The sequence below is a fragment of the Choloepus didactylus genome, chromosome 17, assembly GCF_015220235.1.
Source record: "Choloepus didactylus isolate mChoDid1 chromosome 17, mChoDid1.pri, whole genome shotgun sequence".
NCBI classification, from domain to species: Eukaryota; Metazoa; Chordata; class Mammalia; order Pilosa; family Megalonychidae; genus Choloepus; species Choloepus didactylus.
The window spans coordinates 46400367-46419069 of record NC_051323.1 but is presented as its reverse complement, the minus strand read 5'-3'; the positions used below and the strand labels follow the sequence as shown (position 1 = coordinate 46419069).

The 18703-nt window shown below is 33.9% G+C and overlaps 1 protein-coding gene across 1 annotated transcript in view; it reads right to left on the bottom strand.

Moving 5' to 3' along the window:
* The window catches only part of SRBD1 (S1 RNA binding domain 1), a 281240-nt gene that overhangs the window by 124865 nt on the left and 137672 nt on the right, over window positions 1-18703 (bottom strand). Inside the window, exon 15 of the mRNA XM_037806820.1 lies at window positions 4253-4344. Within this exon, the coding sequence (XP_037662748.1) occupies window positions 4253-4344 (92 nt within the window). The remainder of the gene's footprint in view (window positions 1-4252; window positions 4345-18703) is intronic.

The following is an 18703-nucleotide window of genomic DNA, read 5'->3' as shown; positions in this document are numbered from 1 at the left end:
GGTTTTTTCGTATATACCCACTGTTATTTTAAGGATGTTTCCTTTTATTCCTGTTTTCTGAATGTTTTTTTAATCAGGAAGTGGTGTTGAATTTTGTCAAATGCATTCTCTGCATCAATTGAGATGATCATGTAGTTTTTTTTAACTCTTGTTCTATTAATGTGATATATTACATTAACTGATTTTCTTATGCTGAACCACCCTTGCTTACCTAGGATAAATCCCTTTTGATCATAGTGTATAATTTTTTAATGTGCTGTTGGATTAGGTCTGCCAGTATTTTGTTGATGATTTTTGCATCTATATTCACGAGGGATGTTTGTCTGTAATTTTCTTTCAAGATATCTTTATTTTGCTTTGGTGTTACGGTGATGCTAGCCTCATAAAATGAGTTAGGAAGTGTTCCTTCCTCTTCAATTTTTTGGAAGAGTTTGAGCAGGATTGTTGTTAGTTCTTCCTGGAACGTTGGGTAGAATTCACTAGTGAAGTCATCTGGTGCCAGGCTTTTCTTTTTTGGGAGATTTTTGATTACTGATTCAATCTCTTGACATATTATTATTAGGTTGAGAATTTCTATTTCTACTTGAGTTAGTGTAGGCAGTTGTGCTTCTAAGAATTTGTCCATTTCAAATAGGTTATCTAATTTGTTGGCATACAATTTTTCATAGTATCCTCTTATAATCCTTTTTATCTCTGGGAAGTTGGTAGTAAAGTTCTCTTTTTCATTTCATTTATCTTTGCTGTAATCTTTATTTCTTTCCTTTCACTTGTTTTGGGTATAGTTAGTTCTTCCTTTTCTAGTTCCTCCAGGTATGAGGTTGCTCTTAAGATATGACCTCTTCTTTTCTTAATGTAAGCATTTAAAGTTATAAATTTCCCTCTGAGCATTGCCTTCAGTGTGTCCTATAAGTTAGGTGTTTTTGTTTACATTCATGTCAAGATATTTCCTGATTTCCCTTGTGATTTTTCTTCTTTGACGTATTGATTGTTTAAGAATTTGTTTTTTAACTTCCATATATTTGTGGATTTTCCAATTCCCCTCTGCTATTGCTTTCCAGTTTCATTCCACTGTGGTCAGAGAAAATGTTTTGTATAATTTCAATCTTTAAAAATTTACTGGCACTTGTTCTGTGGCCTAATATTGGTCTATCTTGGAGAATGAGCCATGTGCCGTTGAGAAGAACATATACTCTGCTGTTCTGGGGTGCAGTGTTCTATATGTGTCTGTTATGTCTAGTTCATTATAGCATTGTTCAAGTTCTGTTTGCATACTGATTTTTTGTCTAGACATTCTATCCCTTGATGAAAGTGGTGTATTAAAGTCTCCAACTATCATTATTGTGTCTCTTTCACCATTCAGTTTTGTCAATGCTTGCCTCGTGTATTTTGGGGCACTGTGGTTAGATGTATAAATGTTTATAACTGTTATTTATTATTGGTGGATTGACCCTCTTATTAATGTAAAGTGTCCCTCTTTGACTCTTGTAACAGTTTTTTTACTTATTATCTATATTGTCTGAATGGAAAAGAAGCATATATAAGCATGACTTATGTTTCTAATAATCTGATAAACTGGCCAGAAAGATGTAGTAATATACATCTTGGGGTACAGATTTCAAGAAGAGTCAAGAAAATCTGATGGGCATATTTAAGAAAAATATCTACCCAATACAGAGAAAAATGCTCTTACCAGATCTAACATTTTGCTGATGATACCAATTATTTTCACTACTTGTATCAAAGCATCTTAATTTCTTCACATACAAGATTTTAACTATTCCACACATCACAGAAATCAAAGTAAATGGACATAATTAAAACCAAAGTAGGCTGTCTAAGGAATACACTATCAATTGACTTTCCCTGTTAGCAATGTAAGAGAAACTGATCATTTGACAAATATTTAGCAATAAACTAAAAGCCTGGATATGCACATACATTTGCATTGCAAATATTGTACTTTATTACATATATTACCTTTTGCCAAGAAAAAGCCATGAAATATTTTGTAATAATAAAAAGAGATCTTAGAGTATTTTATTACTTTTTCTATTAAACTCTGGCATTTAATTTTAACTAAAGATTTTATTGAAATCTTCATTATACTATAATACTATACAGTATTCTTTAAATACTGTACAGTATCCTTTAAAAACAATACAGTACTCTTCCTCTTGTTTTCCATAACTCTAATTATTATTCCAATCAACCACTTTCTAATACGCTAATTGTTATTCATGTGACATATCTTTTCAATTTTTCTTAGATTTTTAAAAATAATTACCTTGTTATCTGAAATATCAAAATCATATGCTTTTTTTTTTCCGCATGCTGGGGCAGCACTTCTGACATCGGTGAAGGGAAGAAGGAGCAAGGAGAAGCAAAAGAGCTGCCTGTTGGAACCCAGGACAGGGCCGGTCCTCTGCAGCCAAGCAAGCAGGAAGGACCCACGGGGCACAGAGGAGTAGAGCCTGGGAGGCAATTACGAATAATGCTGCTTTGAACATTGGTGTACAAATGTATGTTTGAGTCCCTGACTTCAGTTCCTTTGGACTGTTTCCATGGAGATGTGACTCAATCAACTGTGAGTGAAAAGTCTGATTGGATAATTTCCATGGAGGTGTTACCCTGCCCATTCAGGGTGGGTGTTAATTGGATCACTGGAGTTGTATAATGGAATTCACAGATGGAAGGACCTCAGAGCAACTGAGAGTGACATTTTGGAGAGCAGCAGCAGCTAAGAGAGGACAAAATGCCCCAAGAGCAACATTTTGGAGAACACCATTTTGAAACACAACCTGAGAGCAAGTGGATACCAGCCACGTGCCTTCCCAGCTAATAGAGGTTTTCCGGATGCCAGTGGCCTTTTTCCGGTGGAGGTGCCCTATTGTTGACGCCTTACCTTGGACACTTTATGGCCTTAATACTGTAACTTTGTAGCCAAATAAACCCCCTTTATAGGAGCCAATATATTTCTGGTGTTTTGTAAATGGCAGCATTAGCAAATCAGAACATTTGGTTTCCAAATGTTTTCTCCCAATCTGTAGGTTGTCTTTTCAATTTGATAATGTCCTTTGATGCACAAAATTCATTAATTTTAATGATGTCTCATTTATCTATTTTTTTTCTTTTGCTGCTTGAGCTTTCGGTATAAAGTCTAAGAATCCTTTGCCTAATTCAGGGTCCTGAGGTTGTTCTGCTATGTTTTCTCCTAGGAGTTTTACAGTTTCTGTTCTTATATGTAGGTCTTTGACCCATTATGAGTTGATTTTTGTTTATGGTGTGAGGTAGGGGTCCTCCTTCATTCTTTTGCATATGGACATCCAGTTTCCCCAGCACATTTGTTAAAGAAACTATTCTTTCTCCATTGGGTGGATTCAGTACCCATGTCAAAAATCAGAGCCCTTGATCTTGGGGCTTGCCCTTATGAAGCTTGTTACTGCAAAGGAGAGGCTAAGCCTACTTATAATTGTGCCTAAGAGTCTCCCCCAGAGAACCTCTTTGTTGCTCAGTTGTGGCTCTCTCTCTCTCTCTCTCTTTAAGCCCACTCAGCAGGTGAACTCACTGCCCTCCCCGCTATGTGGTTCATGACTCCCAGTGGTGTAAATCTCCCTGGCAATACAGGACATGACTCCTGGGGATGAGCCTGGACCCAGCGTCATGGGATTGAGAAAATCTACTTGACCAAAAGGGGCAAGTGAAATGAAACAAATTAAAGTTTCAGTGGCTGAGAGATCTCAAATGGATTCAAGAGGTCATTCTGGAGGGCATTCTTACGTGCTATATAGATATCCCTTTTTAGGTTTTAGTGTATTGGAATAGTTAGAAGGAAATATCTGAAACTGTTGAACTACAACCCAGTAACCTTGATTCTTGAAGATGATTGTAAAACTTTGTAGCTTACATGGCGTGATGGTGTGATTGTGAAAACCTTGTGGCTCACACTCCCTTTATCCAGGGTATGGATGGATGAGTAGAAAAATGGGGACAAAATCTAAATGAAAAATAGGGTGGGATTATGGGGATGGAATGATTTGGGTGTTCTTTTTTACTTTTTTATTCTTATTTTCATTCTTTTTGGAGTAATGAAAATGTTAAAAATTGATCATGGTTATGAATGCACACTATATGATGGTACTGTGAATAGTTGATTGTACACCCTGGATGACTGTATGGTATGTGAATATATCTCAGAAAAACTGAATTAAAAAAAAAAAATCATATGCTTTTATGATGACCCATAGATTCTTACCTGCACTTCTCAAATTAGGGTCCAGCCCTGGCATCTCTTTGTTGGCTTCAGGGCTGACACTGTAGATTGATGCTCCTGCTTCACTGACTATACTGAGAAGAAAGAAAAGGGGAAATATCACTTTCCAAAATTTCTACCTGGTCAAAGAAAATAAGTGAATGAAACTAGGAATTGTAAGAAATGGGATAGCTGGGTAGAGTGCTCTCTTCATATATCTCAATGATATATATAGCATCTAATTTTTCATTAATGTAAACTGATTAAGCAATGCTTGCTTTCTTCACATGGCAAATACACTGGCTAAAATCTCTGATGAATTCACTCAGTTGTTTTCTCTGTCACTGGTAACAAGAGATAGTTTGTAGATGAACACAATGGATACCCTCCCATGGTGCCAACTTCAAAATTTTCAGAATATATTCAGCTTTTTCCACATTTATAATCCATTTCTGACTAAACATTTATGACTCTCATATGAATTAATCATTCTAAAGTATCTTAGAAAGCACATAGGCGCATATATACATATGTGGATATTCACAAAAACCACTGCCATAAACACTGCCATTATTGTTACCTGGTATAATTAACAACCACAGCTTAAAAAGGAGAGTGATCAGATAGGATATCATTCCACTGCTTTTCAGAAGGGTCTGCAACTATCCTTTAATGGACTTGATGCAAATGTTAAACCATTTCATTTCATTATTTCTTCAATCAAAACATCACACAAACCATCCTCTCTCTTTATTCTTGGGCTCCAAATCTTACTGGGAACACTCCCTTACAGCTGACATTTGTATGGTGGTTGACATATGTACAGGTTATCAAACATTTTTAAGTTGTAGTTCTGCTTTATGACATAATATCAAAGAAATATCATCTGTCCTAAGTATACACTCTACTATATCACCATCAGGGTGTCAAGATTCAAAAGCAGAGACTTAATTTTTAGTTCACGTTCAGAAAACTTTCTTTTTCTCATTTCTCAATATTTACTTCAATTATATGAGCCAATTAAGTGGATAACTTTTAACTTATTGCCTTAACAATTAAACACTGATAAGTAAAATGTGGAAAAGTTAGTTTGCTATCCCCTGTCTTTGCAGAACTCTTTATCAAGTGTTGACAACAACTATAAGCCAACAAGACTTGAAAAGATTATTCCGGGGAAAGTGAAGATTCATACTTTTTTTTTTCAATTAATGTCTACTATTCTACATTTCATAGTAGGAAAAATGAACACTTTGCAATTCAAAAACGAGGCTGCTCATTCTGTGCCTCATGGACACCATCATCACGATAAAAGAGGTAATGTTTACTGAGTGCATATTATATACAAACACAAAACCAAGCAATTTACAGATATCATCTTAGCTAATTCTTTTATGGGGTAGGTTTTATTTTACAGATAAGCAACGTCCTCAAGGGCATATAGCTGGTAAGCAACTGAGCTGGATTTGAACCCCAGTCTTCTTGACTCCAAAGTCTAGGCACTTCACCAGTAAAAGCACAAATATCTTCTGAATAGCTGCACAACCTTTCTCATTAAAATGAGAACCCATATTTTTTGTGCCAAACAACAAATGCAACATCTTCTTAGGAAAAAACTATTTTCTTAAAACAACAGATCCCTAAGAACTCATTTCTCTCTTCCATGACCTTTACCTTTAAATCAAAGGGTAAAATAAGGTTTGTTTTCTTATGTATCTAATGTAGAATTTAAAGCATACGGAAGGTCAAATATGTTCTGTAATTTCAGAGACAAATTTTAAAGTTAAAAGGAATTGTGCTTTTTCTCAAAAAAATAAGATTTAGATTATCTTTTACTACAGAATGATTAAGAAGAACATATAATGTCAAATAAAACTAGACAAACTGAATAAAACTCTTAGTCATAATAATATGATGCTAAAACCAACATACTAAAAGTGGTTTTTGAGTTCCATTATAGTGGTGCTTCCTAACATCTTCCAGGGACATCTGGACAAGGAGAGGAAGGATTATAAAACCCTTAAAACTATATGCAAAATGTTTGTGTTTATGCATTTTTCCCAAGGAAAGAGGCTATAGCTTTTTTTTTTTTTTTGATTACTTAAAGAACCCCATGACTCCTAAAAATGGTTAAGAAACCACTCCAAAATAAGACTCACCAGCATGAAAAAATTCAGTTTCAAAATGTAAATCAACATTCAATCTAACGAAATCTTTTCTAGAAAACCAGTGAAGCACCTATGAAATGGAGGCTGGACTTACTATTAAGAGCAGGGATTTATTTTTAACTCACCACAAATTTATTTTCTATAATTTCCAGAAGCCTCCAAAGATACAGTTATTTAAGCAAAAGAAACTTAAATGGTAAATAAAAATTCTAATTAATGGTGGCCTTTAGCAGTTAGGTACCCGAGAATTTGCCAGGTGATTCACTGTCTCTTAGAGGTTATAATTCTCAATAGACTGAGGGAAACTGTTGCAAAGAAAAACACTCAGATAATAAATATTCCTCCAAATACCACACTGCCACTTCTTTTAAACACAGGAATACAAAACAGATGTGACACATTGCACCCAAAGATTTTAGATTAACATTAATATTAAATCAATACAAAATGTAGTAAATTTCATATGCTTTAGTTATTGGACAGCATGGGTCCAATAAACAGATCAGTACTAAGCATAGATCAGAAAGTTTAAATACTCTAAATGAACAGAAAAACCTCAACACTGATTACTTCGATATAAAACATATAAAGACCTAAGAAGCATACATGGCAAGAATTAAATGAAACAAATCAAATGAAGAATGGTGATGATTTTTTCCAGGAGAAGTTAAGTTGCTAAGAACAAAAGTTACAATGCCTCACTTTAAAAAAAAAAACCCTACTTGGAGTTCAAGTATAGACATTGAGCAGAAAGTATGCTACATTTTATAAGCCATTTCCTGTTTATTGTAACAGTTGGGAAATTATGCCAATTATCTCTAACATATTTTGAGAAAAGTAAAACTTAACCTTGCACAAAATTTAGATATCTAATGAATTATTAAGTATTATATTTCACAAGGCAAATCTCTCTCAAGTGCAAACAAATTAGGCCCAAAGCTTAGCAATTTGATCATTTTATGTATTTTTTTTCATAAAGAAGACAAGACCATGAGCAAAATTTATTATTTGGAGGGAATTTGACTGACACAGTTCTAATTCAATTAAGGTTTCAAGATTATTATTATTATAATACTCTGAGGCCCCTGCAAACAGCCACAGTTCAGACAAACACCTAAAGTGATACATATGCTATCTCAAGCTTTAAGCATAAAAGTACATTTCAGAAGCTACCATTAGAACTATATTATACCAGATTTATATGTTAATGTGCTAGCTCTCTAGAATTAAATTGGTAATTTAAACATTTTATCTACTTGAGCACTATTTTAGGGTCTAAATCTTTTTATTAAAAAACAAACAAAAAAATACACACACACTCATAACCCAAAAAAATGAAAATACTCATTCACTTTCAAGTACATTAAAAAAATTTTTTACAGAAACCCTCTAAGCCAGAAGTGCTAAATTTTGTTGTCCCAATTAAAATTCAGTGATGTAACTAACATAAATCTGATCATTTATCATTCAATTTGTTTTAAAATATATATATTGAAATTATAGAATTTATGCCTTTATAGTTCACAAGTCTCTTCTACCATGGCAAATTGTAAGTTGATACATCTTTTAAAACCAGGTTTGCAAATAGTTTTCTTACAGCAACTATAAGTAAGTAAGAGAAAGGTAATTTCTCACCAAATTGAGATATGGGGGGTGAAGGGAGGTAAAGAGGGGGGCCTGAAAATTCTTTTCAAGAGGAAGGAAAATTAGCATGTTTGTTTTTTTGTTACTGAGCTAATAACAGTGTTCACATTCATTTTCAAAGATGCATAAAGCCTCTGTATGAGTCTCTTTTCCTCCTTTCCCAAAAATGAAAACAGCTTTATTGTTTTCTTTCTAATTTAAAAATAAATTACATGCTTCCTTAGGTTAACAGGATAATTTAATTCAAATGTAATGTATTCAAATGAAAATGCAGTTATGTAGTAAGATAGAAAAATCAGGCAGGATATATTTCCTAAATACGGATTAAAACAGGCAGATAAATGTTTTTAATTTTTTTACAACGTATACTACAATTTTTCAAGCTCTAACAATATCTATCACCTTTCCCTCTTTTTCTCTGCCTATCAACAATATATGTACTAAATAGCTACTATGCTAAATGCCTAGATCATTTCACTATAGTTTAAAAATAATTTATCTTCTGCCAATTTTTCAGACTGAGAAACACAAATGGAAGAGGTTAAATAATGTGGTCTAAGTTTTTCAACAAGGAGTAGAAGAGCTAAAAATGTTAACCGAGACAGATCTTAATTTTTTTCTGTATATATGAGACAACCTGTTCTGAGTATGAAAGGATGACTGTTTGCATTTTAGAGAAAGGAGACAAGGCCAAAAAGCAAACCACCATAAATAAAAGGAGTTCTAGTATTTAATGTTGAAAAGATAAGCCTTATTTCTAAGAAAATGTCAAAGCAATTTTAAATTCCTCTATTTAGTGATGAATTGTCGTATCAGGTAGTTTCAAAGGAGCAATATCTAATCACTTTAAAAACTAAGGTAGTCTGGTATGACAAGGACACAGGGAAATAAGCAAAACCATATATTATTAAAATGAACTCTTGGATGGTAATTTGAAATCTAATTTTAATATGGATTAAAAGTCTCAAAAATGTGAATTCTCTCTAAACCAGCTATTATATTTTTGATTAATATGAAATAAAATTTAAAAATACACAGAAATATTAAATTTTTTCTGTTGTAACAGAAAAAAACTGAAACCATCAAAATCCTTATCACTAAAGAGTTCATAAAATGGAAAACCATGTTGTCATTAAATTATTGTTGTAAAATATTTTGATCTCCTGTAAAAAATTTATGAATAAGCTATTTAGAAAACTATGTATGATATGTGAGAAACTTTGACATTTTTAAAGTGCATATATACATACACAAAGACTACTTCTAAGGTTTACATACTATAATGTTTATAGTACTTAAATGTGAGTTATTCCTTTAATTGTATTTTTGTTTCTTCAAAATTTTCTGCAATAACCATGTAATACCTATTTATAATTAGAAAAAGTTGCAAAAATTAAGCAAAACTGCCAACTGGTCATGAAATCTTTTATCAATAATGGCTACCATTTAAAAAATTTAATAAACCTTCTTTTAAAGTTATTTTGAACTTTAATCTGAGTAATAATATAACTTGTTAGTAATAACCTCCAAACAAGGCCTCTAGAAGATCCTGAACAGTAAATTTTTATGATTGTGTATGATAACAGAAAAGAAAGGTGGCTGAAACAGAAAAGTCAAGAATAAGTTCTCAACTGGCACACACAGGCCAGATAAGAAACAAATGCAAGATGAAAAATTCTACAAGGAAGTATATATTATATATCTTTGAATTTTAGTTAAACCTTAATCTCCTGAATCCATCTCCCAGTCTATCCTTCATGATCACCAAGGCACAACAAGCTCAGTATCCACAATATAAAAGATGTGAGGTAGTATTCCAGGAAAGCAGCATGTGTGAAACAAAACACTAAGGGTAAAATATGATGAAGCAAAAAGAGAGAGTGAGAGAGAGAGACGGGGGGGGGGGGGAGAGGGAGGGAGGAGAGGGAAGGAGGGAGGGAGGGAGAGAAAACATATAATCTCATTATTTTGATGGCATCAAAGCAGTTTATATTTAGGCATGTAACACTAGCACCACCTGGTGGAAGACTCGTTAGAAGCAATTATTCTATTACTACTGTCAAAAAAAATAAGTTCTAAGCTATTTTTCAAATATGAAAGCATTTTTCAAAGAGACCAACTCTAGCAATGGTATAGTTATCCACAGAGTACCCATAACAAGCCTGGGAGAATTTAAAAAGTCTAAAATCGGGTTCAGAGTGGTCATCCCTTCACACTTTATACACAGAGCAATAGTTCCAGAGAACAAAACTCCCTGCATTACTTTTCCTTCTCTGCCCCATACTAAGTCTGATGAGAAGAACACTTCCTAGACACAAAAGAAACTAGAAAAGGCAGACTCAAATTAGCAACTACCAAACTGAACTTAAATTTGGGACTTGGGGGTTTTTCAAAGCACCAGTTATAGAGATGGTCTTATCTTTCTGTGCCATAAACAAAATGATCAAAGTATTCAACCTGAGAATCTGACTATGCTATTTCCCATCATCGGTCTATGTCCATTACATATTCACAATGAGAGACTGAATGGCTACAACGTGCCACAATGTGTCCAACACTACATTTAGATTACTTTTGCTGTTGTCAGTGGCCCATTCCATGATAGAGCAAACTCAATGGCATCTTCAAGCACCATCACAGGGGCAAGGATATTAAAAAAAAAAAAAAATCAATGAACTGAAGGACAATGAAGATGGAGAGCTTGTCTCCTATTTGTAAGATGGAAGCAATTTTGACAAATAGCAGAGTTGAAATTGTCAAGGGTTCTCCACCACACTCTAATAATTATTCTTTCCTTTCCCTTCACCTTCTCTTTCTTTTTTAAACATCCCTCTCTTTACTTCCTTTTTCCCTATTTATGCCTGAGACCAACATGAAGTTGTTGCAAAAGCACTGCATGGTATCATGAAGAGAACTCATGTAAAAGCAGCCACGGGACCAACCATAAGGCCTGGTACGTAGAGTGATGCTAGATTAGGTAAAAGAGTAAGTGCCCTCCTGATTCCAGGGCAGGAAAAGTAGGCTGAAACAAAGAGCACTAACTGTACAGAAACTGTTGTTTGAAGCAGCACTGTAAATGTTCCATGTTCATTACTAACAAGATACAAAAACTAAGAGGGCAGGGTACCAACACTGAACTAATTTTCCAATTAAAATCTTCTGTGGTCAACATTTTGAAATATATTAATTTTAAAAACATGATGTGTCAACTCATCTGCCATCCATCCCACGTCCAACATTTCTCCTAATTCTTGCAGTTAATTCCAAAATTTCATCAATTTTTTATGTACTCAATTTGTATTTACTCATGACAGATTATCTGTATTCAATTATTCTTGTTCAATTGCAATTCTATACAGATGTGATAACTGCATAGAGAGTTGTTAGCAATAAAGTTTTCTCACAAAGATTTGCTTTATTTACTATTCTTTTCTACCCCTCCTATTTTTTTAAGCTTAAAAACATCTACAGGAGTTTGCCTAATGATAAATATGAGGAATTCACAACACTATGGAAGATTTTTTATTGAATGAACCAATGTAAAATAATTTACTCCTTTATTATCCATCCTCTAATACGTCAGAATTCAGAATTACCAATTTACAGTATAAAATATTTGAATATATTGCTATTTAAAATAAGTGTCCATTATTCTATTTTTAAAAATGTATGTGCCCAATAACATAATGCCAATATTAAAAGCTTTAAGAACACACACACAAAAAGGGAAAGAAGCAAAGGGAAAGAGAAAATGAGAAGCTTAAAAAAAAACAAACAACCTAGACTGAATAAAGAAGAAATAGAAGAACTCAATCTAATCAGTTATCAAAAAGCTTCCTACAAATAAAACCCCAGGTCCAGATGGCTTCACAGGGAACTTCTACCAAACTTTCCAAAAAGAACTGATACCACTCCTACTTAAACTCAAAAAACTGAAGATAATAAAACACTACCAAACTCATATGATGATGCAAACATCGCTCTAATACCAAAACCAGATAAAGATGCTACAAGAAAGGAAAACTATTGGCCAATTTCCCTAATGAATATAGATGCAAAAATTCTCAACAAAATATTTGCAAATTGAATTAAAAGACACATTAAAAAAATTATACACCCTGACCAAATGGGGCTCATCCCAGGTATGCAAGGGTGGTTCAACATAATACAACACATTAACAAATCAGAAGGGAAAAATCAAATGATCATTTCAATAGATCCTGAAAGGGCATTTGACAAAATCCAACATCCTTTTATGATAAAAACACTTCAAAAGTTAGGAACTGAAAGAAACTTCCTCAATATGATAAAGGGCATATATGAAAAAACCACAGACAGCATAGTACTCAATGGTAAGAGACTGAAAGCTTTCCCTCTAAGATCAAGACTGAGACAAGGATGTGTGTAGTCACTACTATTATTCAACATTGTGCTAGAAGTTCTAGCCTGAGCAATTTGGCAAGAAAAAGAAATAAACAGCATCCAAATTGGAAATGAAGAAGCAAAACTCTCATTATTTGCAGATGATCTTATATTTGGAAAAACCCTGAGAAACCAATGACACACCTATGTGAGCTAATAAACAAATTCAGCAGAGTGGTGGGATATCAGATTAATGCACATAAGTCAGTAATGTTTCTATACAATAGAAATGACATAACTGAAGAGACACTCCAGAAAAAGCTTCCATTCTCAATAGGAACTAAAAAAAATTAAATACCTAGGAATAAACTTAACCAAGGATATAAAAGACTTTTACACAGAAAATTACATAACTCTACTAAAGGAAATAGAAGCTGACCTAAAAAGATGGAGAAATATTCCATGTTCATGGATAGGAAGGCTAAACGTAGTTAAGATGTCAATTCTACCAAAACTGATCTACAGATTTAATGCAATTCCCATCAACCTTCCAACAATCTACTTTGCAGACTTGGAATAGTTAGTCATCAAATTTACTTGGAAGGGAAAGGGGCCTAGAATTGCTAAAAGTATTCTAAAAAAGAAAAAGGAAGTGGGAAGACTCACACTGTCAGACTTTGAAGCCCGCTATAAAGCCACAGCAGTCAAAACAGCACAGTATTGGCACAAAGTTAAACATACTGATCAACAGAATCAAATTGAGAATTTGGAAATAGACCCCCAGATCTATGGTCGACTGATTTTTTATAAGGCCCCCAAATCCACTGAATTGGGACATAACAGCCTCTTCAACAAATGGGGCTGGGAGAACTGGATATCCATATCCAAAAGAATGAAAGAGGACCCCTGCCTCACACCCCATACAAAAATTAATTCAAAGTGGATCAAAGACCTCAATATAAGAGACAGTATCATAAAATGACTAGAATATAATGTAGGGAAATATCTTCAACCCCTAGTATTAGGAGGTAACTTCTTAGATCTTACACCCAAAGCACAAGCAGCCCAAGAAGAAACAGATAAATGGGAACTCCTCAAAATCAAAAGCTTCTGGACCTCAAAGGAATTTGTCAAAAAGGTAAAGACAGCCAACTCAATGGGAGAAAATATTTGGAAACCATGTATCTGGTAAGAGACTGATATCTTGCATATATAAAGATATCTTACAATTCAATGACAACAGTACAAATAGCCCATTTATAAAATGGGCAAAAGATATGAAGAGACATTTCTCTGAAGAGGAAATACAAATGGCTTAAAAAAAACATGAAAAAATGTTTATCTTTGCTAACTATTAGGGAGATGCAAACCAAGAGGTATCATTTCACACCAATAAGAATGGATGTCATTAAACAAACAGGAAACTACAAATGCTGGAGAGGATGTGGAGAAATTGGAACTCTTATTCATCACTGGTGGGACTGTATAATGGTTCATCCACTCTGGAGTACAGTTTGGCAGTTCCTCAGAAAACTAAATATTGAGTTACCTTACAATCCAGCAATTTCACTTCTCAGTATTTATCCAGAGGACTTGAAAGCAGTGACACGAACAGATATTTCACACTGAAGTTCATAGCAGCATTGTTTATAGTTGCCAAGAGATGGAAACAACCTAAATGTCTTATTCGGATGAGTAGATAAACAAAATGTGGTACATACATATGATGGAATACTATGCAGCAGTGAGAAGGAATGAGTTTGTGAAGCATATGACAACATGGATGAAACTTGAGGACACAATGTTGAGTGAATTAAGTCAGATATAAAAGGAGAGACATTGTATGTTACCATTAATGTGAACTACTGTTGTAGAATACAGGGGACCTAGAGACAGACAGCAACTAGTGAAGGGGGAACAATAATCTAATAAGAACAGATATGATATTGAGGGTAGTCTTAATGATATGGGAATGCTCAGGAATGACTATGATTTGTTATTTTCTTGTGGTATGGTAGGAGCATACTGGAAGCAATGAAGTTATTTTAGGATATTTGTTTTTCCTATTCCTTTGTTTTATTTTGCTTGGAAATGTTTTTTTTTTTTTTATTTTTTTGAGAAATAAAGTTAATTAAAAAAAATTAAAAAGAGGGAGACACAGATTAATAGTTTGCCAGCAACTAATAGCTCAGTTCTTTTTACCTACATTTGAGAAAAGTTTTTGAAATAACTATTTGTGCTACATTCCATAATGCTCTTCTAAATACTGTTGATGACCTCAGTGAACTAAAGTAGTAAATGACACATTTATTGGTTTTCATATCCTGTTATCCATTTCTCCTTTTCTTTCTCCTCATATTTGCTTTGTCCCTCTCCCCACAACCTGTTCTCCCCTCTGAAGTGAACTCGTACCTCAGCAGAAGTCATCAGCTATTCTTCAGTGCACCCCACCCCTGTCAAAGGAGACCCAATCTATGAACTTGATCTAACAACACAGACCACCAGCAACCTCTAGTTTGGATCACCAATTCCTAATCTGGAGCAGCCTCAACCTCTAGAATTTCTTTCAGCCACCCAGGTAATACTGAAAAATCCTGAAAGCATATGCCATGTGCAAGACCACGACTCTAGACCAACCCTTTTCCTAACCATGGTTTTTAAAGTACACTGAATGGATGGGGGGAGAAAATGAGTTGCTCATTTCAGCCGGCTGTTCCATTTACTTCTTTATCTATAGTCAAATCTTTACTTTGTTGGGATCACCGCACATTTCTGGCTCTGCTATACTGCACAGTGCAAATATTTAAGAGAAATAATTCCTTTCAAAGATCTAAACCTCCAGTGTTGTTATGACAAATGAACATGTTTATGCTATGTTCATTAAGTAACAGCAAGCCTAAAAGAACACAGGAATTGACTAATGTATGTGGTACACAAACATCACAATCATAAAGCTTCTCGTGGGGACATATCAAGAGCCTGAAAGGCCAATTTATTTTTACTCCCACTGCCCTATAATTTTCTTTAGCTCTATTAGAACAATCCTTAATTCAAACCTTTCCTATAACTTTAGTCAAACAAGGTTGATTCAATGTACATAAACTGTACCAAGAACTACCTACATCTACATGCTTGATTCTCCTCATATTCCTTGATTCTAGAACAATAGTTCTCAAACTTGAGTATGCATCCAAATCAGCTGTTGACCTTGCTAAAACAAAGATTGCTGCCCTTACCCCCATACCCCCATACTGAGTTTCCACTTCACTGGTGCTGATGCTGCTTGTCTTGGGGTCACACTTTTTGTTTTAAGGTCTTATTAAGGTATAATTTACATTCCATAAGATTCACTCACTTTAAGTATATAATCCAATGCTTTCAGTAAATGTTGTACAGTCATCACCATAACTCAATTTTAGAAGATTTCCGCTTCAAAAAGATCCTTCATGCCCATTTGCAGTCACTCCTCATTGCCATTCTATATATTCCCCTTTTCTGGACATTCATATAAATGGAATCATACAATAGGTGGTCTTTTGTGTCTGGCTTCTTCACTCAGCAAAATGTTTTTAAGATTCATCCATGTTGTAGCATCAGTGTTTCCTTTTCATTGCCAAATAATAGTATTCCACTGTTATGGATATACTACATTGCGTTTATCCATTCACCAGGTGACAGACCTTTGAGTTGGTTCCAGTTCTCTGGTAATGCTGCTGCAAACATTCAGATACAAGTCTTCGTGTGGATATGTTTTCCTTTCTCTTGGATAGAGTCCCAGGAGTTGAAATGTGGAACTCTATGGTAAATTTAGGTTTAATTTTTTTTAAGAAACTATCTACATGTTTTTCAAAGTGGCTGTACCATTCTACATTCTCACCAGCAATGAATAAGGATTCCAGTTTGTTCACATCGTCACCAATATTTGTTATTGTCTATTTTTTTATTATAGGCATTATAATGAGTATGAAATAGTATCCACTTGTAGTTTAATTTACATTTCTTTAATCACTAATGATGCTGACCATCTGTTCAATGTATTTATTGGCCTTTCCTATATCGTCTTTGAGGAATATCTATTCATATCTTTGGACCATTTTAAAATTGGCTTGTTTGTCTCCTTAATATGAAGTCATAAGTGTTCTTTATATATTCTAAAGACAAGACCTTTAAAGACAAGTCTTTTATCAGGTCTATGATTTGTAAACATTTTCTCCTAGCTTTTGGCTTGTCTTTTATTTTTAGAATGGTGTCTTTTGAAACACAAAAATTTTTAATTTTGAAGAAATCTGGTACTACACTTTGAGAATCACTATTGAAACCCTCAAATACTCAAAACAAATACCACACCCTCAAAAAATGTAAAAATTTAGTGGTTTCCTATGTATAAAAGCAATATGCAAATTTCATTCATAGTATCTGTTTTGTTTTAGCAACGCTACCATAGCTATCATCTTAAACATATTTACTCTTTTTAGGATAAAGAGAGAATTTGCAACTGGCTTTAATACATTATGGGATGGATACATTCAATTGCAAATGGGCCTGAGCTATCTTGCAGACACTAGATGGAGTGTTGGTACTCTAAAGAACATGAATTTCTGAGCTAGTGTTTTCACAATCATGGTCCATCCAACGGCTTTAGACACCATGTTTAAAACGTAAGAAATGTGTTCACTCAAGAAATTAATGTGAAGAAAGATAAATGGTACACTATGGTAGAGATTACAGAGAAAAAGCATATTGCCTGAAAGATTCATTTGATTTATTTTGACATTTTTGTCTAATTTTATTAGTTTTCTTCACCTCAGGGCCTTTTTAAATATTTCACATACCAGTACAACACTTTCTTTGTTAAAAAATCTATTGTACATTAAATTAAGAGGAAAAAAAGATGGCAGCTAAAGTTCAAATCTTGTCTAATACCATAATTTGCAACTCTATGAAACATACTTCAAGAAAATACAGGATATTTTTGAAAATATAGGGTATGTTTGATTCAGGTGGAAGCAATATAAAGATTGTTTATTTCCAAGATGGAATTCAAAACACTGCATGTTTATTTCTTGATGACTGTCTGCAGCCAGAAAGGAAACCATAAGATAGAGGCTTATAAGAACACTTTAAATACGAGCTGATTTTATGGAAAAACTGTGACAATAGGAAGGATACTGTTAAAACATGAAGAAAAACAGTTTAAATTTATAATGGGAATTGTTCTTTATATAATTCAAGTAGACCTAGGAAGTTTTGTTTACTGACGAACTACCAGCCTTCCACCATAGAATGTTTTCAAATATTTATGTTTCAATTTATGGATCTTGCTGAAAACATAAAAACCACTGGTCCCCAGTGTCTTCCAACTGCTGAAGATGGATTTTACATTTTTACTAGTTTTCATAAATTATACTACAAGGAGCAAGCCTGCTGGCTAATATTCATTCGGTCTTTTCCACTGGGACACTTAAAACCATTCAAAAAGAAGCTGTCCAAAGAGATGCCAGGGGATACAGCTCCACGTGTGATCTACAGTCTTTCGGTATTGTTTGGCTCCCAATTAAGTAACTTTTACGGTATCTTCTCATCCAACATCTTTAAGTTTTTCACAATTCAAAACAATTAGAACTTCTCTACCAAATATACCAAATTAGGCTATCCGCATCGCTGAGACATTACTGGACTTGACATCCAAGCTAAAGATCAAGATATGAGAAATGAAAGAAACCATTCACACAGCATGCAGCCAATTATAACTTACACATAAGACAGAAAGATAAGAATGATTAGTAGTAGCAATAATAGTGTTGTTTTGTTTTGTTTAGTTTTTTGCTTTTTTTGAATTGCAGTTTTACTGAGATATATTCACACACCATGGAAAGCATCCGAAGTATACAATCACTGGCTCACAGTATCATCACATAGTTGTGTATATACCCTCATGATCAATTTTAGAACATCTTCATTATTCCAAAAAAGAAATAAAAAGAAAAAGAAAAAAACCCAAATCCTCCCATACCTCTTATTCCCTCCTATTACTGACCCATAGTATTGGTGCGATACATTTGTTACTATTGATGAAATAATATTAAAATATTACCGTTAACTATAGTCCATAGTTTGCAATATAAGTACATTTTTTCCCATATAATCCTTTATTAATTCTCTTTAATAGTGTTATACATTTATTTCAGCTCATGAAAGAACTTTTTAATATTTCTACAGTTAATCACAGACACTGTCCCCCACAAGATTCACTGTGTTATACATTCCCATGCTTTAACCTCCA